The following is a 26,096-nucleotide window of genomic DNA, read 5'->3' on the forward strand; positions in this document are numbered from 1 at the left end:
AGAAACTCATACACCATTGTAAAGCAATTATACGCCAATAAAGACGTTAAAAAAAATGCAGAAAAAGAGAGAAACGCTCTTTGGAAGTAAGGGCTCTGTTTTTGAGCGGATTTAGGACACAGAAGCGTGACTGACGCACAAGCACATAAGGGTCCCCCTGCAGGATCGGGACACACAGAGGATGATGTGAACCAACGTCAGGCTACCGTGCCAACGGTACCTGATCCGCGACGCCCCAGCCCGGGCATCTTCTCTGCTCAGGACACTGTGCTGCCCTCCCAGGCTGGTCCCAAAGAGCTGCGTCCATCTGGGCTTCCGTGAACACAAAGATTGCGCGGAGGACCCGGCCTCCTTGGGGGGGGGGCGGTGCTCAGGGCACCATCCACCAGACGGTCTTGCCTGCTTCCAAAACAATAAAGAAGTACAGGCACACCTCGTTTCAGTGTGCTTTGCACACACCGCATTTTTAACAAGTGGAATGTCAGTGACAACCCTATTCCGCGAGCAACTCTACGGGCACCATTTTTCCAACACCATTTGCTCACTTTGTGTGTCTGGGTCCCCTTTTGGTAATTCTCGCGATACATCAAACCTTTTCGTTAGTGTGGCGATCTGTGATTTTGGGTGTTTCTATCGCAAAAGAGCAAGTCACGGAAGGCTCACAGGATGGTGAGCCATTTTTACCAATAAAGTGTTTTTCACTATGGCACCCACATTGCTTTTTTAGACATAACGGTGCTGCATACTTAACAGGCTACAGTCCAGCGTAAACATAACTTTGAGATGCGCTGGGAAACCAAAAACTTTGTGTGACTCGCTTTACGGCGCTATTTGCTTTACTGTGGTGCTCTGGAACAGAACCCACCGTTATCTCTGAGATCTGCCTGTAATAAACCGTATCAATATATCCACAGAGCATTGGAGGAGATAGTTTGCAATGACCCAAAAACTAGCTGGAAGGAAAATCACAAAGCAATAACCAAGTGCGGCAGTGGTCAGGAAGGTATAAGTTTATGCACTAAATAAAAAGATGGGGGACACTTCCCGGGCGGTCCAGTGGTCAGGACTTGGCACTTTCACTGCCGAGGGCACGGATTCAATTCCTGGTTGGGGAACTAAGATCCCCGTAAGTCTTGCGGTGCGTGCGGTCAAATTTGAAAAAAAAAAAGATGGGCTGCAGAGAGGAAAAATGCCCCCCGTCGTAGATGTGAACATCTTTTCTATGCCAAAGGGAAGCCTTTTAAAAAAGGACAACACACTATTCTGACGTTCAAATGAATGGCTGTTTTGTTAAGCACTACGGCTTATATGTCTTCGCACAGTATGGGCCACGCGTTACAAAAGGCTTTCTCTACATGCACGTTTACACGTGCAGACTCTGCATGACAGGTGCAGCTGGGGGATGACGGCTACCCTCCGATAGGGTTGTTATACATGCCATTCTTTCTCGGTGTTCCTCGTTGATGTCTGTCTCTCGGAGTCAGAGACGGCCCGGGATCCTGTCTGTGAGAAGCACAGTGGCGGCCACGTCTGGGCGTTGCTTCTCTCCCAGTTCCTGACAGCCGTGCATCTCTGTCCTGTTCCCCTTCTCACATCTTACAGCTCAAAGTCTCAAGATGTGCAGTGTTGAGACTTGAGGGAACACAGGACGCGGGTAGAAGGCTTTGGGGTTGCGGGTTGTGGCTATTGCTACTGGCGTGGAAGACAACTTTGCCCCCCCCCCCGAAGTATCTCTTTGTCATGCGGATTATTTCGAGCTGAAAACAATCAAGGCCCAAAGACCCAACAAAGAAACTCTGACCTTCTCGCTAAAAGCCTAAAAGAATTTAGACGGAGAAGCAGCTCCTGGAATCTCTGTCCTCACCAGAGACGTCTGCCCGTGACACGGGCCACCTGTGGCGGGGGAACAGCACGGCCTGGAGATCAGGGGCCACCCTGTGTCCCACTGTCTCTGCAGGCGCAGCAAACACTTGTTTACCAACCTTCTTCTTTTCCGTCTCCATGTCAACGGCCTTCCTCCCTTCTGAAGTCCCAAGCCACTACCCCAACAGGCTCTTTCATCTTTAGCTGAAGATGACAGCATTTAAGATGAGGGTCTGGACCATTTTTGTGAGTGACTCCGTTTTCCTGGGTCTCTCCCGCGCGTCCAGGGGATTCAACTTTTGTGTGACTTTCTCCTGTTCATCTGTCTCACGTCCATTTCATTCTTAGACCAGCCAGAAGAGCCTAGAAGGGTAAGGAAAATGTCTTCCTCCCCGACATGGCTTTCTGGAGAAATCGTCTGACCAGACGTCCATCTTCCTTCCATCGTTTAAAATCGAGATGGGCCGTTATCTTTGGGCCGCCCGCCCTCCTTCTCTGGTCCACATACCGATGTGTATGGCAAGGACGTTCCGTGCCGTGATGCTTGAATAGAAGCGCACGGTACCCCAAACGCACGACAGCCTCGCTGCGTTTTGTGGGCGAGCTTAGAACCCAGCCAGGGCTTTGCGGTTCTGACAGGGAAATGCGTTCTAGGGCAGGGGCCCCCAACCCCCAGGCCACGGTACTGGTCCGCGTCCTGTTAGGAACCGGGCCGCACAGCAGGAGATAAGCTGCTCCCCATGACTTCATCTGCCGCCCCCCCATCACTCGCCATCGCTCGCATTACCACCTGAAGCCCACCATACACACACACCGTCCGTGGAAAAACTGTCTTCCACAAAACCGGTCCCTGGGGCCAGAAAGGTTGGCAACCGCTGTTCTAGGATCCTGACACCTGACTGGTGAACTTGTACACGGAACCTCTACGTAAACTGGTGACTTGCTGAGTTTCTCTGGGGCAGGGCGGATGGCCAACCTAACTGGAACTCATCCGGAAACGCCTGGTATTCTGGGATTTCGGGGCCGCACTGAGCCCTTAAGAAGACGTGAAACGGTCAATCATATCTAAGCAAGGGCACTACCATTTTCTACAGCTGTGAATTGGGTTGAAAAGGTAGGAGAAATATATATAATCCTCTCTCTCCTCTGCTCCAATGCGCGCGCGCGCGCACACACACACACACACACACACACACACACCCAGAGGTCATCAGTGAGCTGCTAGGCAACTCATTCTTTGCGTATCTTCTGTAACTGCTCCCACACACCCACCATCAGGATAAGAACCTGCCCTGACGTATTCTCAACTCTGGAGAACAACGCGTCACAAGGTTCCAAGGCAAGCTCACCTCAAGTCTCAGGAGCATCAGATAATGAACAACGCAGGGACATGAGGACAGACCCAGATGGGGTGAGGAGGGGGGAATGAGGTAACTTTCAGGGTGGAGCAAGTGAGTGGAGTGCGTCAGTCCCGAAAAACAGCGCGACTGGACACCAGGTGAGTCGGGAAGGAGGCCAGGGTCACAGTCTCTCTTTCCGTCACCTGGGCTCCAGGGGAACTGCAATTTCACCCACGGGTAGGTCGACCGATGTAGGAAGCAACTGAGGGTGAAGTGTCTATTATCCGGCTCCCAATTCCTCACACGTCAAGCCATTCTCGGATACCAGCTGGGTGTCCTAGAATTCAACTCAGTTCTGGTATTATGCACCCAGAGTTAGCACCAGGCCCCACGGGGTAAAGGGCTCAGTCCCACAAGACCCCAACGGCAAGCGCAGGTGGTCACCTGTGCTTCTGACCGACCGGCTGCAGGTGGAAGGTTGCCATGACACCTCCTTGGGTTTAATCTGCTAGGATGGCTCACAGAAGTCAGAGGAACATTTACGCACTAGATCACCGGTTTATTATACGAGGACCTAACTCAGGAACAGCCAGATGGGACCGATGCAGAGGGTGAGATGTGGGGAGGGGGCAGGGGACCCCGACACCCTCTCCAGGCTGCACTCTCCCCAAATCTCTACACGTTCACCAACACGGAAGCTCTCTGAACCCTACCTTTTTGGGGTTTTACAGAGGCTTCGTTACATAGGTCTGATTCACTCACTGGCCATTGGGAAGTGAACTCAACCTCCAGCCCCATCTCCGCTTCCCAAGGTCAGGGTGGGACTGACAGTCCCAAACCTCTAATAGTTGGTTCCCCTGGTAACCAGCCCCCAGCCACAGGTGACCCGGGGGCTTTCCAAGAGCCACCCCTTTAACCTAACAAAAGACCCCTTTATGGCTCTCAACACTTAGGAAATTTCAAGCCTTTTAGGAACTCTGTGCCAGGAACTGGGAAGAAGACCAAATAAATATTTCTTATGATAAATCACAGTATCACAATCTCAAATGTCACAAACAAGGGATAGAGTGGGGAGAACTATACCGACCGATAAAGATGGATGAAGATGTTTGTTCCACAAATATCTAATGAAATCAAACAAAACTTCAACAAACCATCATACCTAAGAAAGCCACTGTACATTAAGCAGATAAGTCATTTCTACCTATGTAGATCACATGCAAAAGTGATCCGTCATCAGCGTGCTTAAGAAGCAATAGTTTTCAAATAAAGGCACCCATAACAAATAGAAATTACGGCTATAAAACAAACACAAATCCTGAGAGCCCTGACGCCACTTTCCTTCTCCAAATCACCAAAATCAAATAAATACCGAAAGGAAGAAAAAAAATTCCTCCGATACATCTTTGCTTCAAAGCTCTACCAGTTAAGAGGTTTCTTATATGGAAAGAATTTGTAAAGAGCTGGGTATTATTAATGATCAGAACTAAACAAATATTCAAATGGTTCCTGACACCACGATTCCAAAAACAGTTACAGCCATCGCTTGCTGCCTGTGGCTGATAGGAGAGAGTCCATGTGACCACAGAGGAATTAGACTCTTGAGTTCAGAAAATCAGAAACAGGATAAACTGCATCAGCCAATCTGTTCATCCCGCCATTCTCATCAGCTGCAGGACACTGTCTTTTGCACCGAGTCTATAAAAATAATAAAAGTTTGAGGGCAGAAAGCAAGGTTTATCACATCGCTACGAGAAAAGCACGCATGTAGTGTAGTGGATCTCAAAGGCATGGGACCCACGGTTAGCACCACCGAGCAACATCTCCAATAACTCATGATCACCCGTCTTTATTGACCTCACCACCCACTGGTTTTCTCTTTGTTTAGTGGATACATGTGGACAAGGACCCACTTTGGGGACTTCCCTGGCAGTCCGGTGGTTGAGACTTCGCCTTCCAGCGCAGGGGGTGCGGGTTCGAGCCCTGGTCGGGGAACTAAGATCCCACATGCCTCGCAGCCAAAACACCAAAAAACATAAAGCAGAAGCAATACTGTCACAAATTCAATAAAGACTTAAAAAATGGTCCACAGCAAAAAAAAAAAAAAAATCTTAAAAACAAAAAAAACAAAAAAGGACCCACTTCATACCCTGCAATGTCCTGTCTTGGACACACTGGAAAGGGCATCTCCCGTTTGGCCCGTTATGAGCCTGGTGGGAAGCAGGGGAACCGCCTCCAAACACCGAACACAGAAGGGGGGTGTGTCCCAGCAAGATGGGAAGGGTTGGCCAGGTGTATCTGTGGTCGAAGGAGGCTGGGGACAGACACACAGGGATGTTGGAGACTGAGGCACCAGTCAAACCCTGGAGCTGTGGACGCACCGTAGAGAGTCTGCATTTTGTCGAGGGCAGGAAGGAAAGTCACTGATGGGACGAGAAAGCAAAGGATGACAGTTGGGTTTTCATGTCAGAAAGAAGCCCCAGTCTCTAATCAAGAGTGGATGAGCCCTGGGGAGGTGACTGAGATGAAAGAGAGGGGACCCAGAGGAACCAAGGCGGACGGACTTTGGAGATGTGATTTAGAAGAGGAAAGGGCAGGCCTGGAAAAGACGAAAACTCCAACTCGAAAAGATACATGCATCCCCATGTTCACAGCAGCACTATTTACAACAGCCAAGACATGGAAGCAACTGAAGTGTCCATCGACAGAGGAATGGGTAAAGAAGATGTGGTACATATACACACAATGGAATACCACTGAGCCATGAAAAAGAATGAAACAATGCCACTTGCAGCAGCATGGATGGACCTGGGGATGATCATACTACGTGAAGTCAGTCAGACAGAGAAAGACAAACGTTATACAATACCCCTCATATGTGAAATCTAAAAAGTAATAGAAATGAATCTATATACAAAACAGAAACAGACTCAGACACAGAAGCATGGATGGACCTAGAGATGATCATATTGAGTGAAGTAAGCCAGACAGAGAAAGACAAATACCATATGATATCACTTATATGCGGAATCTAAAATATGATACAAACGAACTCAATTACACAACAGAAATAGACTCACAGACACAGGAAACAAACTTATGGTTACCAAAGGGGAAGTGGGGGGAAGGATTAAAAACTAGGGGTTTGGGATTAACAGATACACACTACTATATATAAAATAACCAACAAGGACCTACTGTACAGCACAGGGAACTGTACTCAATATCTTATAATAATCTATAATGGAAAAGAATAGGAAAAAGTTTTATATAAATATATAAAACTGAATCACTTTGCTGTACACATGAAACGAGCACAATATTGTAAATCAACTATAGTTCAAAGAATTAAAAAAAAAAAAAAAGGAAGAGAAAAGGGCAGAAGCCCTGGTTAGAGTGAACACGGAAGCAAAGAAAAAGAAATCAAAAACAGTCCCCGGGGTGGGGGTGGGGGGAACCCAGGAGCTGGAAGGGCCATTTGGGGGGGAGTCCAAAGGAGGAACTGATTGGAGGTGTGGGGCAAAGAGGAAGCTTAAGAATTCCTTTCCAACAGGAGGACCCTGAACTGCCTGCAGAGACATCTGGGCAGAAGGGACCAGGCGCCCGTTGGGTGGATGAGTCTAGCTCGGAAGGAGCAGGTGTGGGTGAGAAGCTGAGCTTAGACGTCTAGAGTGTTTAGTGTGCAGCAAGCGTGACCACAGTGCATGATTTCGGGAGCACGTGCACACAATCACGCACGTCCGTCCCCTATACCACGACCACTCCCTGGTCCTCCCACCTCTACCTTGCATGGCCCAGCTTCTCTCCAAGGAAAAGCTAAGAGACCTCCCTCCCTTTCTGTACGCCCTCACCCCTGCCCTGCCTCCTGGAACGCGTCCACCCAAAATGCCCAGGAGGGATCTCTATGAAGCAGAGTTAAAAACAGTGAGAGGCAAAAAAAATGTGTACAATATGCTGTAAGGATGCCACACTCTGTGTGTGTGTGTGTGCACGCACGCTCGGAGCTCTTTAAGCACAGGGAGAAGGACAGAAGGCATCATACCAAACTGTCAACATGGTGACCTGGTGATGACGGAGGGACAAAGGAAGAAAGAAAAGGGAATGAGGCAAGCTGAGGAAAAAAAAAAAAAAGAAAAGCAGAGAAGGGAAGAGAAAATGCTTAAGCACTCTCCACGGGCAGGAAAGAGAATGAGATGTCGAAAATGCACTCAAGGAGTTGAAGCAGGGACTCAGACGTCTGTACACCTGTGTTCACAGCAGCATTACAACAGCCAAGAGGTGGAAGCAACCCAAGTGCCCATGGATGGATGATGGATATAAACAAATGTGTTCCATTCACACAACGGAATATTACTCAGCCATGAAAAAGGAAGGAAATTGTGATACAGGCTACAATGTGGATGAACCTTGAGAACGTGATGCTCAGTGAGAGAAGCCAGACCCAAAAGGACACACAGTGTGTGACTCCACTCAGAAGAGGTCCCTAAAGTTGTCATACACATCAGAAAGTAGATGGTGGCGCTGGGGGAGGGGCACACAGTGTTTCATGGGCACCATGAGTTCCAATTTTGCAAGATGAAAAGGTTCTGGAGATGATGGTTGGGATGGCTGCACGATGTGGATGGACTTAATGTCACTGAATTATACACTTAAAAATGGTCAAGATGGCAGATGAATGGATAAAGAAGATGTGGCACATATACACAATGGAAGAGTACTCGGCCATAAAAAGAAATGAAATTGAGTTATTTGTAGTGAGGTGGATGGACCTAGAGTCTGTCATACAGAGTGAAGTAAGTCAGAAAAAGAAGAACAAATACCGTATGATAGCATATATATATGGAATCTAAAAAAAAAAAAAAAAAAAAGGTCATGAAGAACCTAGGGGCAAGACGGGAATAAAGACGCAGACCTACTAGAGAATGGACTTGAGGACACGGGGAGGGGGAAGGGTAAGCTGGGACAAAGTGAGAGAGTGGCAGGGACATATATACACTACCAAACGTGAAATAGATAGCTAGTGGGAAGCAGCCGCATAGCACAGGGAGATCAGCTCGGTGCTTTGTGACCACCTAGAGGGGTGGGATAGGGAGGAGGGTGGGAGGGAGGGAGATGCAAGAGGGAGGAGATATGGGGATATATGTATATGTATAGCTGATTCACTTTGTTATACAGCAGAAACTAACACACCACTGTAAAGCAATTACACTCCAATAAAGATGTTAAAAAAAAAAAAAGGTCAAGATGGTAAATTTGATGTGAGGTACATTTTACCAGGATTAAAAAATTAAAATTGAAAAAATGTATTCAAGAGAACATATTAATCAATTATTCCATAAACAGCAAAAAAAAAAAAAAAGTGGCCGTCGTTGACAAGGACTAGGAACACAGCGGCAGAGACGTCAGCTCTGAGCTCAGAGAGGCACTTTCCACCTTTGATTACTGTTTTTTATTTGCAAAGTCTGCAGTGGGCACCTCCCCTATGGCATTTTAATTAACTTAAAAGTCAGCCTCATTTAGCTGGAGACACCTAACTTTAAAGTTGGTCACAATTTCTCCAGATGCTGCAGTAAAGCTGGACTTCTGCCATTAACAGGAGAAAATGGAAAGCCACTCATGTCACCCTTTCTTGAGCCCCATCGCCCCGCACAATCTGAGGTTCTGGAACATCCCTTCCAACTTTCCGAACCGGCCCCATGGTAACCAGCGCCCCCCGCCCGCCCCGCCGAGGTGACCTGAACTTGTCTCGCTGTCCCCCACCCCAGGGTCCCCCTGTTGTGGTCCCCAGGGGTCCCAACACTCGGTGGCTCCATCTGATGTCTTCCCAAGGAAGACCGCCCACTCACTCTCTCTTCCGAGACAGCCCCCTGGAAATTGCCCCACCTGGAACCCTCTCTCTCCCGTCCAACTTCCCAGGCGTGTGCCAGGCCAGTACACCGCTGTGGAAGGCGGCGAGGGGGTGACCTCGTGCTCCGTCCTCGCACCCCAGTCCCCAGCTGAACGCACAGGGAAGTGCACCCTCCGAGGTACCCGGGCGCACAGTGTGTCCATCTAACCTCCCCAGAGGTGCCCTGGGGGCCCGTTCCCATCTCCTCCTCCTCCTCCTCCTGAGTTACACACCAGCATCAATGCTGGAGCTCCCACCCAAGTCCAGCCTTGCGTCCACGCTGGACTCCGATTCCTCCCCATGTCCCAGCCTCTTGGCTGACCCGTGGCCCCTGCACCAAGAATTCCCCCCACCTGTCAGCCAACGAGTGCCTTCTCCTCCTGCGAGATTCTGCTGCAGCATCCTGTGCGGCTTAGGACCTCCCGCCCCGAAGGGCTGACGATTCCGTCCTTGCCAACCACGCTGGGATCTCCCAGAGCCTCATCGGGAACTTCAGTTTCCCTCCATCAGGAGAATCCAAACCTCCCTTTATAAGCATCCACCTTGCCCCATCCCACAAAATTCAAAATGGACATGTCATTACGTTTGAACGAACAACAGAACGAGGAATTGGGAAGTGGCTGTGCTCCTTCTGTCACAGCTGTTCCTTGCAGGCGATGCTGAAAGAGGAAGGAGAGCTATTTCTGGACTTTTGCTTCTGAAACTCAAGTGCAGAGGGGTCAAGGGAAGTCAGAACAGGGTGTTCTTTCCTCCTGAACTGTCAGAAGAGCCAAGGAACAGTTTTACTAACTACCCGTCCCTGTGCCAATGGAGAGGCACACCAGACTCAAGTCTGTGGGCAGGAAGAAAGACCTTTCCTCTAGGCTATGGGCTCGTCCTCTCCAGACTAAGACCCAAGTTCCTCTACGTGGAAATCCAAGCTGTCATTTCGCCAATAATGAGAAGGATGTGCCCCATGGGTGATGGACCTCTTGAGTTCTTTCATACCCAGACCTGTAGGGGAAAGCCAATGGAACCCGGCTGGCTAGCTGGGTCTTCTACTGCACGATGAGTGACATGGCACTGGGACTGTCACTGAGTCCAAAGGTTCATCACCAAGGCTAAATGATGGAACTCCACGTGCAGGGGCTGGGAAGGGAAAGTGAGAATGGACCCACACCCACCTAATCTCCATGTGTGCGTCCGTCACAGGCGTTATCAACCAACCAGCCATCCGTCATTCCACCCATCCATCCGTCAACCTATCTAATCTGTCTACCATCTGTGTATCCATCCATCCACCCACCCACCCACCCATCCATCCACTCATCCACCCATAATACCTACCTATCAATCTATTTGTCTATCTATTTCTATATCACCTGCCTATTCATCCTGTCTTCCTTTCTTCCTTCCATCTATCCATCCATGCATTCTTTCTATCTATCTATCTATCTGTCTATCTATCTGTCTATCTATCTAGGCAGTGGTCTGTAATCAGGACTATTTCACTCCCTAGGACATTTTTTTTCAGCACACCAGGGAGGGAGTGCTCCTGGCATTGAGTGGGTAGATACCAGGAATGCCGTTAAACCTCCTCTACTGCACAGAAGAGCCGCCGCCACAAAGAATTTCCTGTCCCCAATGTCCGTGGTGCCCAGGTGAGAACCCCTGTCCTGGATCCCACCAACTCTAAGATGCCAGCAATTTCTGTACGCACAGAGGGCGGGGAGCAGACACAGGGTCATGGTCTAGGGGCAGGACACAAGCCTTCCTCCCCGGGAAATCTTGACTGTGTCACAATCCTTCTACACTGAATTTGTCAGCTCTTCTAAAATTATCTCTACGCTGGCTGAACTGGCCTTCAGGATGGCTTTATCCCAGAACAGAATGCATTCTCTGATGTGTATGTAATGAACGTCTTGGTCGACTTTCAAAAACGCAACCAGTAGCACTTCAAATACCGAACGCTGATAACACCGTGGGCGAACTTGCCAAATCGTCCAAGTGGAAGTTGAAACTTGAGTCTTTGTCCGGCGTGATACCCGAGATCATTGGTATTCCATGTGGCTTCATGTGAATGCAAGTATGGCTCACTCAACGCTTCTGCATAGTATGAAAGGCAGATGTTGGGAGAAGCAACTCACTTCCAAGAGAAACTGCACAGCTGGGGGGATTCGATACCTGCTTCCCTCGTGGTCTCTTCCCACTAAATCCGGTGCTCTATCCAGTGGCCCTGGGCACCCTACTCCCCCCGTTCGCGGGGCTGGTCAGATACAGCGCTCTCCCCCTGCTATGTGTGGGGCACCTCTAGAGTCTGCTGACCCTGGATCAATTTAATCCCGGTTTTCAAACACCGCCGGGTCCCTCAAGTGACAACGCACAGAAAACTTCCAAAGGCTACAAGTACTTTATAATAAGACCCCCGTGCACTGAAAGACCTGCACTTAGCAGGTCACTAAGTAGTAGTGTCCACCCCAAAATCTATATGCTGAAGTCCTAACCCCCAGGACCTCAGCATGTGGCTGGATTTAGAGATGGCATCTTTAAAAAGGGGATGAAGGTGAAATGAGGTCACTAGGGTGGGTCCTGATCCCATAGGACTAGGGTCCTTATAGGAAGATGAGGCCAGGACACAGACACGCAGAAGGACAGCCTTGTGGACTAAAGGACCAGGAAAAATTTCTTCCTCTTGGCCACAGCACAGCTGGACCTGACATATAAAAAGACCACATTCAGGTGTGCCTGCACCCAGTGGGCTGTACGGCAACAGGAATATCAAGGTAGCAAAGAGCCTGTCAGATTGTGGAGCTACCACAGTGCAGAGAGATCACACTCTTTAAAAGAGAAAACCCGATTTAGATAACCTAGGGTCAAATTCCATCCCACTGAAACTAGGGCTTAAGCCTTTGTGATGGAAACAATTTAGGTACTCATCCAAAAGCAAGGAACATCGGAATACAGCATCTGTGTCCCTCTGGACTCGGCAATCTACCCTACCCGATGAGGAAACGGCCTGATTAGCTGTCAGAGTAAAGGAAGCGGAGTTATCTGACTAAAGCTCTGTTTTTCATGCTCCTCCTTTTCCCTATTCTCCCTTTTAACTTCCCAAAGCTCAAGGATTCTATCCTGGGGACTCCTCTGACGCAGTTAGAAAGCATCTCCAGAGCCCATCACCTAGGCTGGTCCCCACTCCAGGAGACGACGGGGTGTGTGTTACTTTGCTGGGGCTGCCGTTAACAAAAGACCACAAACTGCGTGGCTTAAACAACAGAAATGCATCCTCTCGTAGTTCTGGAGGCTAGAAGTGCAAGATCAGGGTGTTGGTGGGGGTGGTTCCTTCTAGAATCTCCAGGGAAGGATCCATCCTAGCTTCTTCTATATGTTCTGGTGGTTGCCAGCAATCCCTGGGGTTCCTCGGCTTGTGGCCGCATCACCCCCAATCTCCACCTCTGTCTTCACGTGGCCTTCTCCTCTCTGTGTGCCTTTGTGTGTCTTCTCCGCTTGTTACAAGGACACCCATCACATCGGATGGAGAACCCACCTTACTCCTATAGGACCTCGACCTACATCTTGATTACACCTACAAAGAAAGACCCAACTTCTAAATAAGGTCACATTCACAGGTACTGGAGGTCAGGGCATCAACGTATCTTTTGCAGGGGGGGGCGGGGGGGGGGGGGAACGACACATAATTCAACCCACAACAAGGTGGAGTTCCCAGAATTGGAAGCCATCCCCCAAGATTCCCTAATGTTTCCAGGGGGACGTGCCTGATCCCAGAAAATATGCGATGAGGTGAACTCAGCGTCCCCGCCAGCCCCTCGGCGACACGCCCGCCGCCCACGCACGGCCCTGGAAAGTGCCTCTCCCACTGGCTTCTCCCCTCTTCTCCAAACTTGTGTCTTCTCAACACCAGTGTCTCACACACTTTTCGTTTTCACCATCAATTCCATCTGTTTTTCTTCCGTGTTCTCCTAATTTCACTGCAGACACATAACAGATCACGCCACTCGGTTTCCAGAGCAAACCGGAACCCAGCGGCCAGGTGCCCCGTCTTCCTGGGAAAACTCAGACACAAAGCACCCTCGGGGACACACCCTGGGGTTCTGGCTGGAGACTTCCTGTATTTGGTAAAAGCCCAAGACCGTTCTCCTAAATCACGTGAGAATGACTTGGCAACAGATAAAGGAATCCACGTCTCCTTTATAAAATGTGTACTGAAAACCCTAGCGAACTGAAGTCTTTACCCAGAATCACTATTTCAGTTTCTAGAAGAGACACCAGAAGTAGAAGCTTTTCTTCTTTCCAAAAGAAGATCTGCACGCATGAGATTTCCTACCCATCTTCCCAGCGAAGAGGAGACTCAGAGCTGAACGGGGAGGGGAGGTGACTCTGCTGCAGCCGCTGGCTTTTTTGTGTTTCGATTTTAATGACCTACCAGCATGAGCCTCTACTGACCCGTCCACGCGGGCCCAACACGGCCTTTGCGCTTCATAAAAGGAAAGTAAGACAAGAAGTCAGCTGCTTCCCTTCTGTCACCCCCCGAACATGCCACCTGTCCCTGCTCCGAGTGGCACGCTGTTTTGGGCCCTGGGGACATTGCTCCGGTGGCTGTGAGTTGACAGGTGTTATCTCCCTGCCCTGGGGCACATGCAAGATGCTCCAGGAGCAGGGTGGAGGCGCCTGTCTCTGTGTACAGGCAGGTGTATCGCAGAAGAAAGGCAGGTGCGGGTGAGGTGGGAGAGGCAGATGAAGGAGGCACCACGGGGGGCAGGTGGCCCTGGGGTGACAACATGGATGGCACCTCCCACCTTCTACTGCAGGTCACTTTCCTGGGATGACGGAGGGAAGAGCGTCTGAAAAGAGACGGAGCCAGAGGCAGAGCCAGGGGCGAAGCCAAAGCCCGGGGTGAGCCACTTCTAGGACACTGAGCCCCTGGGGTCATTCCCTGCGGATCTGTCAGCGGAGACGCAGATCATGGAGGGATCACCACGGCTGTAGTTAAAAGCACAGAACGCCTTGAAAGAGGCAAGTCTGGGAGGCCAAGAACAGCTGGGTACTCAGGCCAGAGAGGGGGGCCCGCACCAGGCTGGGCTGGGAGGGGTCGGGGGCTGAGAAGGGGCGTGAGGAAGGCGGCGGAGGAGGTGGGAGGCGGCGGAAGGCCCCCGGGGAGGGGGCCGGAGAGCCCTCTGCGGACGCCCACACCTCTGGCCCCTGAGTGGGAAACGGCCTTACCCTCCGCCAGCAAAGAGCGTGGCAGACAGAGGGATCCATTCGGTCCATATCGGGCACCTTCCACTGGAAGGTTCTATGAGGCATCTACATGGGGACACTGAACGGTCAACGAGAAACCCAAGAAAGGATGCGAGTGAGCAGAGGTGAGCCGGTGACTGAGGTCCCAGGAGAGCCCACTGGTCAGGCTGCCCCGGCAGCTGGGGCCGGGAGGAGGGCACAGAGCGTCTGGCGGGGCCGCAGGTGCCCCCGGGGCCGCGGCTGGGGCAGGGGGACGGAGCCCGGCGCCCCACCCCGGGCAGGCACTCGTGCGAACGGCGCCCCTCTCCGCGAGCCCGGGCGCTGAGATGTCGCGGGCCAGTGTGACCCGCTGTGACGGCACCGCATCGCATCTCCCGCGGGGACACCCCCCCGGGGTCCGGGAGAAGGGGACTCACAGCTTGACCAGGAAGGCGTGGCTGACTTCCTTCAGCACGGACTTCTCGTTGTGCACGTGCTGCTCCTGCTTCAGGCGGATGACATCCGGGATGCGCATGACCTTCAGGGCGAAGAAGCGGGTGCTCTTCTTCTCGCGGACCAGCTGCACGCGGCCGAACGTCCCTGTACCTGCGGTGGGGAGAGGCGGCGTCAGCGCCCACGGCCCCCAGCACGGCAGACCAGCGCCCCGGCGGCTCGGGCGACGCAGCACCGGGCGATGCACCTGGAGCGCGGGCTGGGGCACAGGCGCCTGTCTGCAACGGTCAGTTGCATTGATACACACACAGGGTCGCTTGCCCCCAAACTGTTCTTTAATAGGGGCGACTGGCCATCCTTTCTGCAAGTGAGTCATCCCAGAGAAAACACACACACAGGGAAAGGCAGAACGGAAGAGGTGGCTAAATACTTTCCTTCAATGTGTCTTTTTCTTCAGGTTTTCTAAATCAAGACAAGACAGAGAAAATAAACTTACGGTTACCAGAGGGGAGAGCAGGGGGTGGGGAGAGATAAATTAGGAGTTTGGGATTAGCAGATACACACTACTATATATAAAACAGGTGAACAGGGGCTTCCCTGGTGGCGCAGTGGTTGAGAATCTGCCTGCTAATGCAGGGGACACGGGTTCGAGCCCTGGTCCGGGAAGATCCCACATGCCGCGGAGCAACTGGGCCCGTGAGCCACAACTACTGAGCCTGCGCGTCTGGAGCCTGTGCTCCGCAACAAGAGAGGCCACGATAGTGAGAGGCCCGCGCACCGCGATGAAGAGTGGCCCCCGCTCGCCGCGACTGGAGGAAGCCCTCGCACAGAAACGAAGACCCAGCACAGCCATAAGTAAATAAATAAATAAATAAAAATAAAATTTATTAAAAAAAAAACAAAAAAAAACAAAAAAAACCAAAAAAAAAACAGGTGAACAACAAGGACCTACTGTATAGCACGGGGAACTCTACTCAACATCTTGTAATAACCTATAATAGGAAAGAATCTGAAAAAGAATAGATACGCATATATATAACCGAATCACTTTGCTGTGCCCCTGAAGCTAACACAACATTGTGAATTAACTATACTTCAATTTAAAAAATTGGATTAAAAAAAAATCAGAAGATAATTCTTTCCATGAAAAACTTGTGAGTATCCCTGCCAGGTTCCTATTTAACCCACGAAGCCCTGTATGAGAGGCTAATAAACTCAAAACTGTAGTACACGTGTTGGTGATTGCCACCGTCCTGTCAAAAAAAAAAAAAAAAAAAAAGGCTAATTGTAATACAGCCCTGCTCACAAGCTTCTTCCTTTAACCCATTAATGCCAGCTAAACTCACTCAGTGTTTCTGTTAAAACTTGCCAAGGGTTAGAATCAAGTGATGCAGATACTAACAGAGAGAAAAATTTAAAAAGTGCAACCACTACAAACATGAAAGGAAATCAACAGTATAAATATGAAAGGAAATCAAACCCTCTTTTGTACCGTGCTGTGACACTGTCAACCCAATGTCTCTTCTTCCTCCTCCTCCTCCTCGGTCCCCCTCCAGCCCCTCCTCATCCCCTGAGCCTCACTGTGGGGTGGGGTCCAGCCGATACCCCTCCCCCAGGCCGGCAATCACTTACAGGACCTCTGAGATGAAAGATCCAAAGGAATTTTATCTACGGCCAGAGAAAAGGTAACGCTGGCGGCAGAAAAATGACATCTGTATGTGTGAACCTCTGGAAGCTTATCCAAGACGGCTGTCCTTTCTGCCTGTTTATCGAAGAAATAACGCAGAGGAAGGGCTCTCCCAGAGGAAGAAGGTGTGGAAAACGGCCAATGAATTGGGGCTCCCTGGCTGGAAAAATGGTAATCAACATGATGAGAAAGCAGGAAAAAAAGAATTCAAGGATGGCTCGAAGAGGAAGGAGACCTTCAACACAACCATAAAGCCACCTTCTCCTCTTTCATAGAGTTGGGAATGCCATTTATGGCACATGGTAACATGGAGAGGAAAACAAAGTTATACCTAAGCAGTACATTTGCGGGGAGGGCATTTTCTACAAATTAAAATTCTCAAGCTGCAAAATAAGTAAGTACATCTACTGGCTTACGCAGCTGGGGTGAGGGACATTAATAAGTCACCTTGGCTTTTAAAGGAAGTTCCCAATCGCGAATATTTCACTATTGCAAAAGTAGAAAGTGAGGTACAAACATGAAGGAAAGAAATTGTGCCAGAAGAAGCAAATGATGAGCCCCAATACATTTTTTAAAAGTACATCCTCATCAAAAGATAATTCAGAAGTAAAAACAGAATTGTATCACAGTGAGGCAGCGTCGTGTTGACAAAGTTCTGTGGAATCAGATCAACACAGAGAGGCATGTAGGGAAAGGGCTCTGAGGAGAGCGAATTGATACAGTTTAGGTGTTTTCATGAGAACGCTTGTGTTTCCCTTTAGTAAAGGGCGCATGAGTGGGAACCGAGGACACTCATATAGCATCTAGTGCAAGTTCTGCCTTTGATTTGATCTATGAACTCAAGGCAAACAAATTAACCTGTTTGGACTTATATTGTTTCCATCTCTCTGATAGAACAGGTAGATTACTATATAAATGTATCAACTGTCTTGCCACACGCTAAAATTCTAATGATGAAAAGAAAGACAACACAGCTATGACTCAACAGATTTTTTTTCTTTACATTTCTGCCCGCAACATCTTTTAAGCTTGCTCTGAGTTGTGTGTGCTGTAAACACTGAGAATCAAAGCAGAGTGCCTGCGGTTCAGAGATGGGGGAGGTCCCTCAGCACCACAGTCAGATTACAGGAGGATACAGGGACACCATCTTGTTGAAGGTAGATGAAACCAGCACGCTGTAATTTTTAAGTTGATCGGCTTTAATGCACTGAAGACAAAAACAACATTCAGTGGTGCTGGTATGAAGTTGTTGTTGCAGTAGAAAGAAAAAGGACAAACAGCTTTTCCTGCTTGGTGCTGCCAAGCTCTCCAATATACATCCCCAGCTCTCAATATCTCCCATTAGACAGTAGAAAAGTCCGTCTTTTAGCTTTGTTGCAGGTAAGGATGGTTACATGACCCACCTCTGCCCAATAAGAGACGAAATGGAATATTCTTCAGTGTAAAAATGAAGGAAATCCTTGTTGATTATCTATTGTATATATAGTAGTGTGTGTATGTTAATCCCAAGCTCCTGATTGATCCCTCCCCCTCACGTTTCCCCTTTGGTAACCATAAGTTTGTTTTCGAAATCTGTGAGTCTGTTTCCGTTTTGTAAGTAAGTTCATTTATATCATTTTTAACTAGATGCCACAGATGAGTGACAGCATAGGATCTTTGTCTAACTTACTTCACTCAGTGTGATAATCAACTATACTCCAAAAAAATGAAAAAAACGAAGGAAATCCTGCCACTTGGGACATCACGGATGAGCCTTGAGAGCATTATGCTAAGTGAAATAAGGCCAACAGAGAAAAACACACACTGTATGATCTCACATACATGAGGAATCTAAAAAAAGGCAAACTCATAGAAACAGAGCCGACGGTGGTCACCAGAGGTGAGGGGTGAGCGATGGGGGAAATGGATGAAGGGGGTTAAAAGGTCCAAGGTTACAGTTACAAAATAAGTAAGTCCTGGGGATGTCAAGTACGGCATGGTGACTACAGTTAGTAATACTGTATTGTTTTGTTTTTAACACTGTATTGTTTACTTGAAAGCCGCTAAGAGAGTAGATCTTAAAAGTTCTCATCACAAGAAAAAAATGTGTAACTATGTAAGGTGATGAATGTTAACTAGACAGAGTGTGGTGTCCACTTTGCAACATATACGAATATCCCATCATTGTGCTACACACCCAAAACTAATATAATGTTATATGTCAAACACATCTCAATAAAATGGGGAAAAAAAAACCTATTTCTCAACTACACTCCAATAAAAATTTAAAAAATAAATAAAGGGGTCACCTTGAACACAAGGTATCTCTTTACTGTGAAGTCACAACAGGGGGGGGGGCGGGGGAAAGAACTGCAGACTGAGGTGCGGGAAAGTGCAGAAAATGCATTTCGCATGGTCAGCAGGGACTGACCTGCCCTCTTCCTCAGCCCCAAACCCACAAACTGTCCCGAGAGGAGGGAGGTCACAGAGGGACCATGGGAAAGCCTTTGCCCTGCACACTCCAGGTAAAAAAAGCGACCGCCTTATTTTGTCTTTGAAAACCCATAACGTAAATGAAGCAGAGGGAAAATCAAAGAAACTAGGATTTAAGTTTGTGTGGATCATTTTAAGTTTGCTGGAACTGAAAACACTTGGGGAAAATCCATACAGAATGAGGACAGTTAAGAGTAATGTGGGGGCTTCCCTGGTGGCGCAGTGGTTGAGAGTCCGCCTGCCAATGCAGGGGACACAGGTTCGAGCCCTGGTCTGGGAAGATCCCACGTGCCGCGGAGCAACTGGGCCCGTGAGCCACAACTACTGAGCCTGCGTGTCTGGAGCCTGTGCTCCGCAACAAGAGAGGCCGCAATAGTGAGAGGCCCGCGCATTGCGATGAAGAGTGGCCCCCGCTCGCCGCAAGGAGAGAAAGCCCTCGCACAGAAACGAAGACCCAACACAGCCATAAATAAATAAATAAATAAATAAGAAGAGTAACGTGGAATGCCAGGTAATTACAAAAGGAGAAAATGTAAACCACTCTGGGTTTTATTTCAGGGTCTGGGGGTCAGAGGGGTAATGAGAGAAATGATAGGGGGGCCACTCCCTCTGATTTCACCCTCCATCCCCCTCTGGTCTCCCCCCTTTTCCCACAGCATGTTCTACAGAAAAAATCCACTAATGGACCTACACGCCAGAAAGCCGACACCGCCCATCTGGACCCTACTCAACCTCTGTGCTGGGAGGGGACCCACAGTGGGCCTGGTCCTGTTTGGGTCACCTACACACAGTCTTTCTAACTCTCCTCCCACCAGTTGAGGGTTGAATTGTGTCCCCCAAGAGATAGATTCAATTCCTAACCCTGGAACCTGGGAACAGGAGCTTATTTGGAAACAGGGTCTCTGCAGATGTGATGAAGTGAAGGGTCTGAGTTGAGGTCCTCCTGGATGAGGGTGGCCCTACATCCAATGACAGGGTCCTTATAAGACACAGAAGAGGAGAGACACAGACACAGAGGAGAAGCCCCGGGAAGACAGAGGCAGAGACGGGAGGGATGCGGCCACAAGCCCAGGGACACCTGGAGCCCCCAGAAGCTGGAAGAGGCGGGAAGGACCCTCCCTGGAGCCTCTGGAGGGAGCGCGGCCCTGGGACACCTTGACCTCAGACGTCTGGTCTCCAGGATTCAGAGAGGATGAATGTCTATGGTTTTAAGCTTCCCAGTTTGGCAGTAATTTGTTATGGCAGCTCCAGGGGTACAAATTCAACCAAGCAATGCAAGGAGTCTTCCAGCATCCTTATTATTTAATCACCTAATACTATGTGTTCATGTTTTTGCATACAGAACCCAACAGGATTTTCACTTATCTTCCTGTTTGAGAACACGTTTGGAAATGAAAACTTACATTTTTCAAATACCCCAACAGGGATCTGCTCAAGTCTTTTGATACACTGACGTGGTTTGGGAAATCTGGGGAAATTTAAAGGCCAACACTGAGGACACCACACTCAATTGTCTTTGTCCAGATAGTTGATGAGGACACACTCAAGGAAAACAATTAGAATTCATAAAAAGAAAAGCCAGTCTGTTCTGGAAAAGTGATGAACTTTCCAAAAGCTTATCAAAAGAAGCATGCAAACCATGAATCTGCTCCAAGAGAGAACAGGATGATAGCTAATAATAGCAACATTTTCTGGGCAAAGGAAACATTGCTGGGTTTCTGCTCCGGTGGGGTAAGCCCCTTGGCTGTCCTCACCAGGCACACGCCCCCGCCAGAAAGGGGAATTTCTCTTGGAGACTCTGAAACAGGAAGTTTCACCAGAAAGACAGCCAAATTCCACATTCCCTTTTATGAATTGCATTTGCATTTCATGTTTTAATTACTGGAAGTGAGAAGACTCCTCCTCTTACAAAGGATTTTGTAAAAGTGTATATGCACAATGTCTCCTGCGAAAAATGGACATAATTAAGCTTACTGTTATGACATAGAAATCTGGCTTCCCAATGACTATTTTTTTTATCCTTGAGACTGCAGCAATCAAATGAAATATGCAATACCCTTCTATCTTTTTCTAGATACCTCTGACAAAATTTAACCTTGAAGAAACACACTGCTTTTTTATTACTTTACATTGTGGAGACCATCGGCAGTGACGTTATCTTACACACTTCCGTCTTGTGCTTTAAGGAAAAAAGACTCCACAAGAAAGGACGTATCCACTCTTTGATGATGAAAGGGGTGGAAACAAACCCTTTGAGGACATGTTGAAGGAGAACACTTATTTCACAAATAAAGGAAAAGACAACTTGAAATAACAGGACCATTATAACAACCCGCGGAGCAGAATCAAGATAGAAATTCCACCAAGGTGGAAATTAGCAAAGATTGGTTAAATGTGCAAAGGGAGTCCTGTACATAAAAACCATATTTCCTGTGTTCTGTTGAAAATTAGGGAACTGAACCATTTTTTAACCTGACGAGAAATCACTTTTTCTTTTCTTCCTGTTGCAGAGATTCAGAAATAGTACTGGTTCCCTAAAAATGACCGAGTTCATGCTTTGAAGGGTCTGCTCTAAATAAGATGAAGTCTGGGGGGAGGGATAAATTGGGAGATTGGGATTGACATATACACGCTACTTTATATAAAATAGATAACTAATAACATCCTACTCTATAGCACAGGGAACTCTACTCAATACTCTGTAATGGCCTATATGAGAAAAGAATCTAAAAAAGATGTATGTATATGTATTACTGAATCACTTTGCTGTACACCTGAAACTAACACAACGCTGTAAATCAACTATACTCCCATAAAAATTTCAAACAATAAATCAATAAATAGGATGAAGTCTCATCCACACAGCAAGGGAGGGGCAGTTATTCGATTATGCAAACAATTCTTAAACACACACACACATACATTTTCCATTCTGGGTCCACGCTGGGGATGAAGCAATTCTGAACAGGAGGTGCCACGGCTGCGGGGATGGATTCGGGGGTCTGAGACGTCAAGACCTGTCTTTCCCATTTGTGGGCCGAATCCAGCAATGAAACGCATCAACTTCACCCTTCTAATCCATTCTTTACCCAAAGATCCCAGGCTGGCCTCCCGGGTGTTACCTTCTTACAACGGATAAGCACCTTTTGGACCCAGAATCAAAGCTCAGATTTCGTGCAGAAAGCCTTTCAATTACCTCCACTGTTACCCAAAGAAGGCCCACTCGGGAGATCCTATAAAGCCAGTTCTTGGTTTTAACTTCGTCCTTTGTTTACGGAGGATGTTATCACTGGGGGTCCCGGAGGAGGGCACGTGGGGACACCCCTCTGTGGACTATTGTACAACTTCTCCTGCGTCTTCAACTACTGAATTAATCGTCTTAAACTATTTCATAATAAAAAGTTCTTTTAAAGAATCGCGTCTGTCCTACACCCTAGAGGATCCTATGCCCCACATGACCATCTTCAAGAAGCCCTGTGTCCGAAATCCATAGATTCCAGATTTGACCAGAGACACTTTGCTAAAGGCATCGGTAGAGAAGGACCGATTGTACCAGCTCACCTGCCTTCTTTTTCTTAACCTGACTGTATCCCCCCCACCCCTGTCAAAAACAGGAAGGAACGGATACACAGATAGAAAGAACGGAGAGATGGATGAAGGATAGACAGATGACAGATAGATATGGGCTTTGTAAGCCTGTTTCCCGAAGAGGAGATAAAACTTCATCACGATCTGCCTGACAATTACCTGTAACCTCCATCTTCATTCAGTAACAGCCAACGCAATTTTAGGACAGTCCAAACCACTCCGTCAAACCTTAAAGCACAGAGAGCTGGGAAGAGGATTAAATACACCCGTCACCCGGCTTCTGACGTCAAGAAACCTCACTCCTGAAGACTCCTGGGATCCGGATGCCAACTAATTTCAACTCACTTCCCACAGCTGTCTGATAGAGAGAAACCTTTTTCTGTTTAATATTTATTTTAGTTATTTTATTTTTGGCTGCGTCAGGTCTTAGTTGTGGCATATGGCGGGCTCCTTCGCTGCGGCGTGCGGGCCTCTCTCTAGTTGTGGCGTGAGGGCTCAGCAGTTGTGGTGCTGGGCTTAGTTGCTCCGTGGCATGGGGGATCTTAGTTCCCCAACCAGGCTCGAACCCACGTCCCTTGCACTGGAAGGCGGGTTCTTAACCACTGGGCCACCAGGGAAGTCCAGAGAAAACTATTCTTTTTAATGGAACTATAGGTAATTTACAATGTTGTGTTAGTGTCAGTTTACAGCAAGTGATTCAGTTCTTTATATATATATATCTTTTTCAGATTCTTTTCCATTGTAGGTTATTACAAGATATTGAGTACAGTTGCCTGTGCTCTACAGTAGGTCCTTGTTGTTTATCTATTTTATATATAGTAGTGTGTACCTGTTAATCCCAAACTCCTAATTTATCTCTCCCTCCCACTCTCCCCTTCGGTAACCGTAAGTTTGTTAGAGGTAAAGCTTTTTCAGGGGAGCATCTCATGATCACAAAGAAACCAACTGCAAGAGTTCTTAGTGTGTATCCACCCCATCCTGAAACAGTCTGCAGCCGCCCCTTGTATATTGAGCATAATCACACCCCAATGATAACGACGATTTTTCAATACCTGTTTACACCGGTAGGAAGGGAGGTGGGCTCAGAAAGAGCTGACCCAACCACCTCTCACGAAAGACCCGCCTTACCGGCCATCCCACCTCCTGCATCCTCCACTTCTGTGTAACCTGCAATCTCTCTTGAAGTTACGATGCTCAGTGTGCCTTTCACTGGGGTATCCCAGATGCTAACAAAACAGAACCAGGCACGGCCAAGAGGGGAGAGAGAGTGCGGGTGGAGGAGACTCAACCTCCCCTGAAATGCAGGAGAAAAGACAGCCGACAGGCCAGTGTTGGGTGGAAAAAACTTCCACAGGAGCAGAGCTTCCAAGAAAGGACGGCATCTCTTCCCCGTGGCGCAGGGAAAAGAGGGTGCGGCGGAAAATGTGCTTCAACCCAGGCCCCCCTCGGCGGGAGCAGAATCCCCACGCCCTGTGTATCACCTGCTGGGACAGTGGGTTGAGCTCTGCGTTGGCGTTCGAGGGAACACACTTCTTCCTCACACTTCTATATGGTCGAAGCAGGTTAAGGTACAGAGGTTAACATAGGATGTATGTAATATTAAGGGCTGCAACTGGGAGACTTCAGAGCGACCCAGTGACCCTCAAGGGGCTACAGAGGGGTCTGGACCACGCTTCCGAGCCGAGCCTGCCTGAGGATCACACACCCCCCCCCCCCCCGCCTCGGCGTGCCGCGGCCTCTGACGCAGCAATTCTGCAAGATGGGGGCCGGACAGAGGGTGACCTGCCCCCGATTCGCTAGCACTCCCAGAGGTGGGAAGGATTCAGCGGACCCGCAGGTGAGGCTGAGACACGGCAGGCAGCCTCAGCAGCAGCGGTGTCACCCGGCCACCCGGGGGGATCCGGGGGTCCCGTCCAACACCCTTCCACCACCAGTGGACCCCAAGTGTCACCAGCGGTCACCCCCTTTGCCTGGAACCCCGCCCGCAAGGTGCCAGAAATCACCTGTCTCCTCCACCCAACGGGAGCAAAGGTTTTATCTCCTTAACTGTTTAGACAAGTGAAATTCGTGTGGAGATGTTTAAACCAACCGAAAAAAGGATCTATAATTTCTAAGGAGGCTGAAAGAAGGCAGTATGTGAAGAAAATGTCAGTCCACTCTTGATAGTGATATGTGCTTCTCTATGTTGAAAAGACTTTTTTTTTAAAAATGAATTAATTAATTAATTTATTTATGGCTGCGTTGGGTCTTCGTTGCTGTGCACAGACTTTCTCTAGTTGCAGCGAGCGGGGGCCATGCTTTGCTGTGGTGCGCGGGCTTCTCACTGAGGTGGCTTCTCTTGTGGAGCACGGGCTCTAGGCGCGCGGGCTTCAGTAGTTGTGGCCCGCGGGCTCGGCAGTTGCGGCTCGCGGGCTCTAGAGCGTAGGCTCAGTAGTTGCAGCGCACAGACTTAATTGCTTTGTGGCATGTGGGATCTTCCCGGACCAGGGCTCGAACCCGCGTCCCCTGCATTGGCAAGTGGACTCCCAAACACTGCACCACCAGGGAAGTCCCTGAAAGGACTTCTGCAGAAAGATACAGGATACTAAGCTGGGTACCTGGAGTCGGCAGGGGATGGGGTGGTGGAGGCAGATGGGGGCCAAAAACAGGGATGCATTTCCATGTATAATTTTCTTCATTTTTTAAATCTGTGAGCTGTAGAAATGTTTTAGGTACATGATAGTTAAATCTATGTTAAATTGATCAATTCAATAAACATACATTATATAATTATTGCAAGATAATTACTACACCACAATGAAAGAATGTATCATTGTAAAACCCAGTTCTTTTCCTTGAGGTTTCCCCCCTTAAGGTAACATCAGAAAAGCTGATAAACCACAGTACATGACATCATGTGTCCCAAGCCTGCAGTTCTCCTTTTCAAAGTTGGCTTTTGGAAATTACGGCTGCAAACTAGTACAAACTTCTGTTTTACAGGGGAAAAAAAAAAACCTTTAGAAGGTGTTTTTTAAAGAATGTATGCTAACTCTGATTAAAATTAGAATTGTGGAACTGTACACTTTGAAAGGGTGAATTTTATGGTTTGTGAATTATCTCTTAATAAGCAGAATTTACCCCCAAAAATGTGTGCTTTGGATAAAGTTATGAGGATTTTTTTTTGAAAACTTGGAATCTTTAACTTCAAAGATCAGCTGAATAAACTGGACACAATTCAGCTGAGCCCTGGGTGGGAGAGGTTAGAGTTGTGAGTTCACTAGTCTAGACAGATTTTTTAAAAAAACAAAAACAAGCAATGCCCTCAAAATGTTGCTGGGTCAAGCCACATTCCATTTCACAGCGCCTGGGGCAGAACATATATTTCAGAACCACAATTCTTCTATTTACAGATTAATTACTAAGTTACACTCTCTCCTAAGAAAGATACAAAATGTATAATCACTAAAGAAACCAGAAACACAGGAAGTCCCTGACAGCAACCCCAACACTAACGACGGTAACGCAAGGAAACGCCTGGAATTCCTGGCCCTGCATTGGGCTCCCTGAGAGCAGATATGAGGGACTTTGAACCGCACTTGGTGACCCTTTACCC

General features: G+C 48.4%; 1 protein-coding gene across 1 annotated transcript in view; it reads right to left on the bottom strand.

Moving 5' to 3' along the window:
* The window catches only part of PRKX (protein kinase cAMP-dependent X-linked catalytic subunit), an 88,928-nt gene that overhangs the window by 41,095 nt on the left and 21,737 nt on the right, over positions 1-26,096 (bottom strand). The window contains exon 2 of the mRNA XM_059910825.1: positions 14,742-14,910. Within this exon, the coding sequence (XP_059766808.1) occupies positions 14,742-14,910 (169 nt within the window). The remainder of the gene's footprint in view (positions 1-14,741; positions 14,911-26,096) is intronic.

The sequence above is a fragment of the Balaenoptera ricei genome, chromosome X (genome assembly GCF_028023285.1).
Source record: "Balaenoptera ricei isolate mBalRic1 chromosome X, mBalRic1.hap2, whole genome shotgun sequence".
NCBI classification, from domain to species: Eukaryota; Metazoa; Chordata; class Mammalia; order Artiodactyla; family Balaenopteridae; genus Balaenoptera; species Balaenoptera ricei.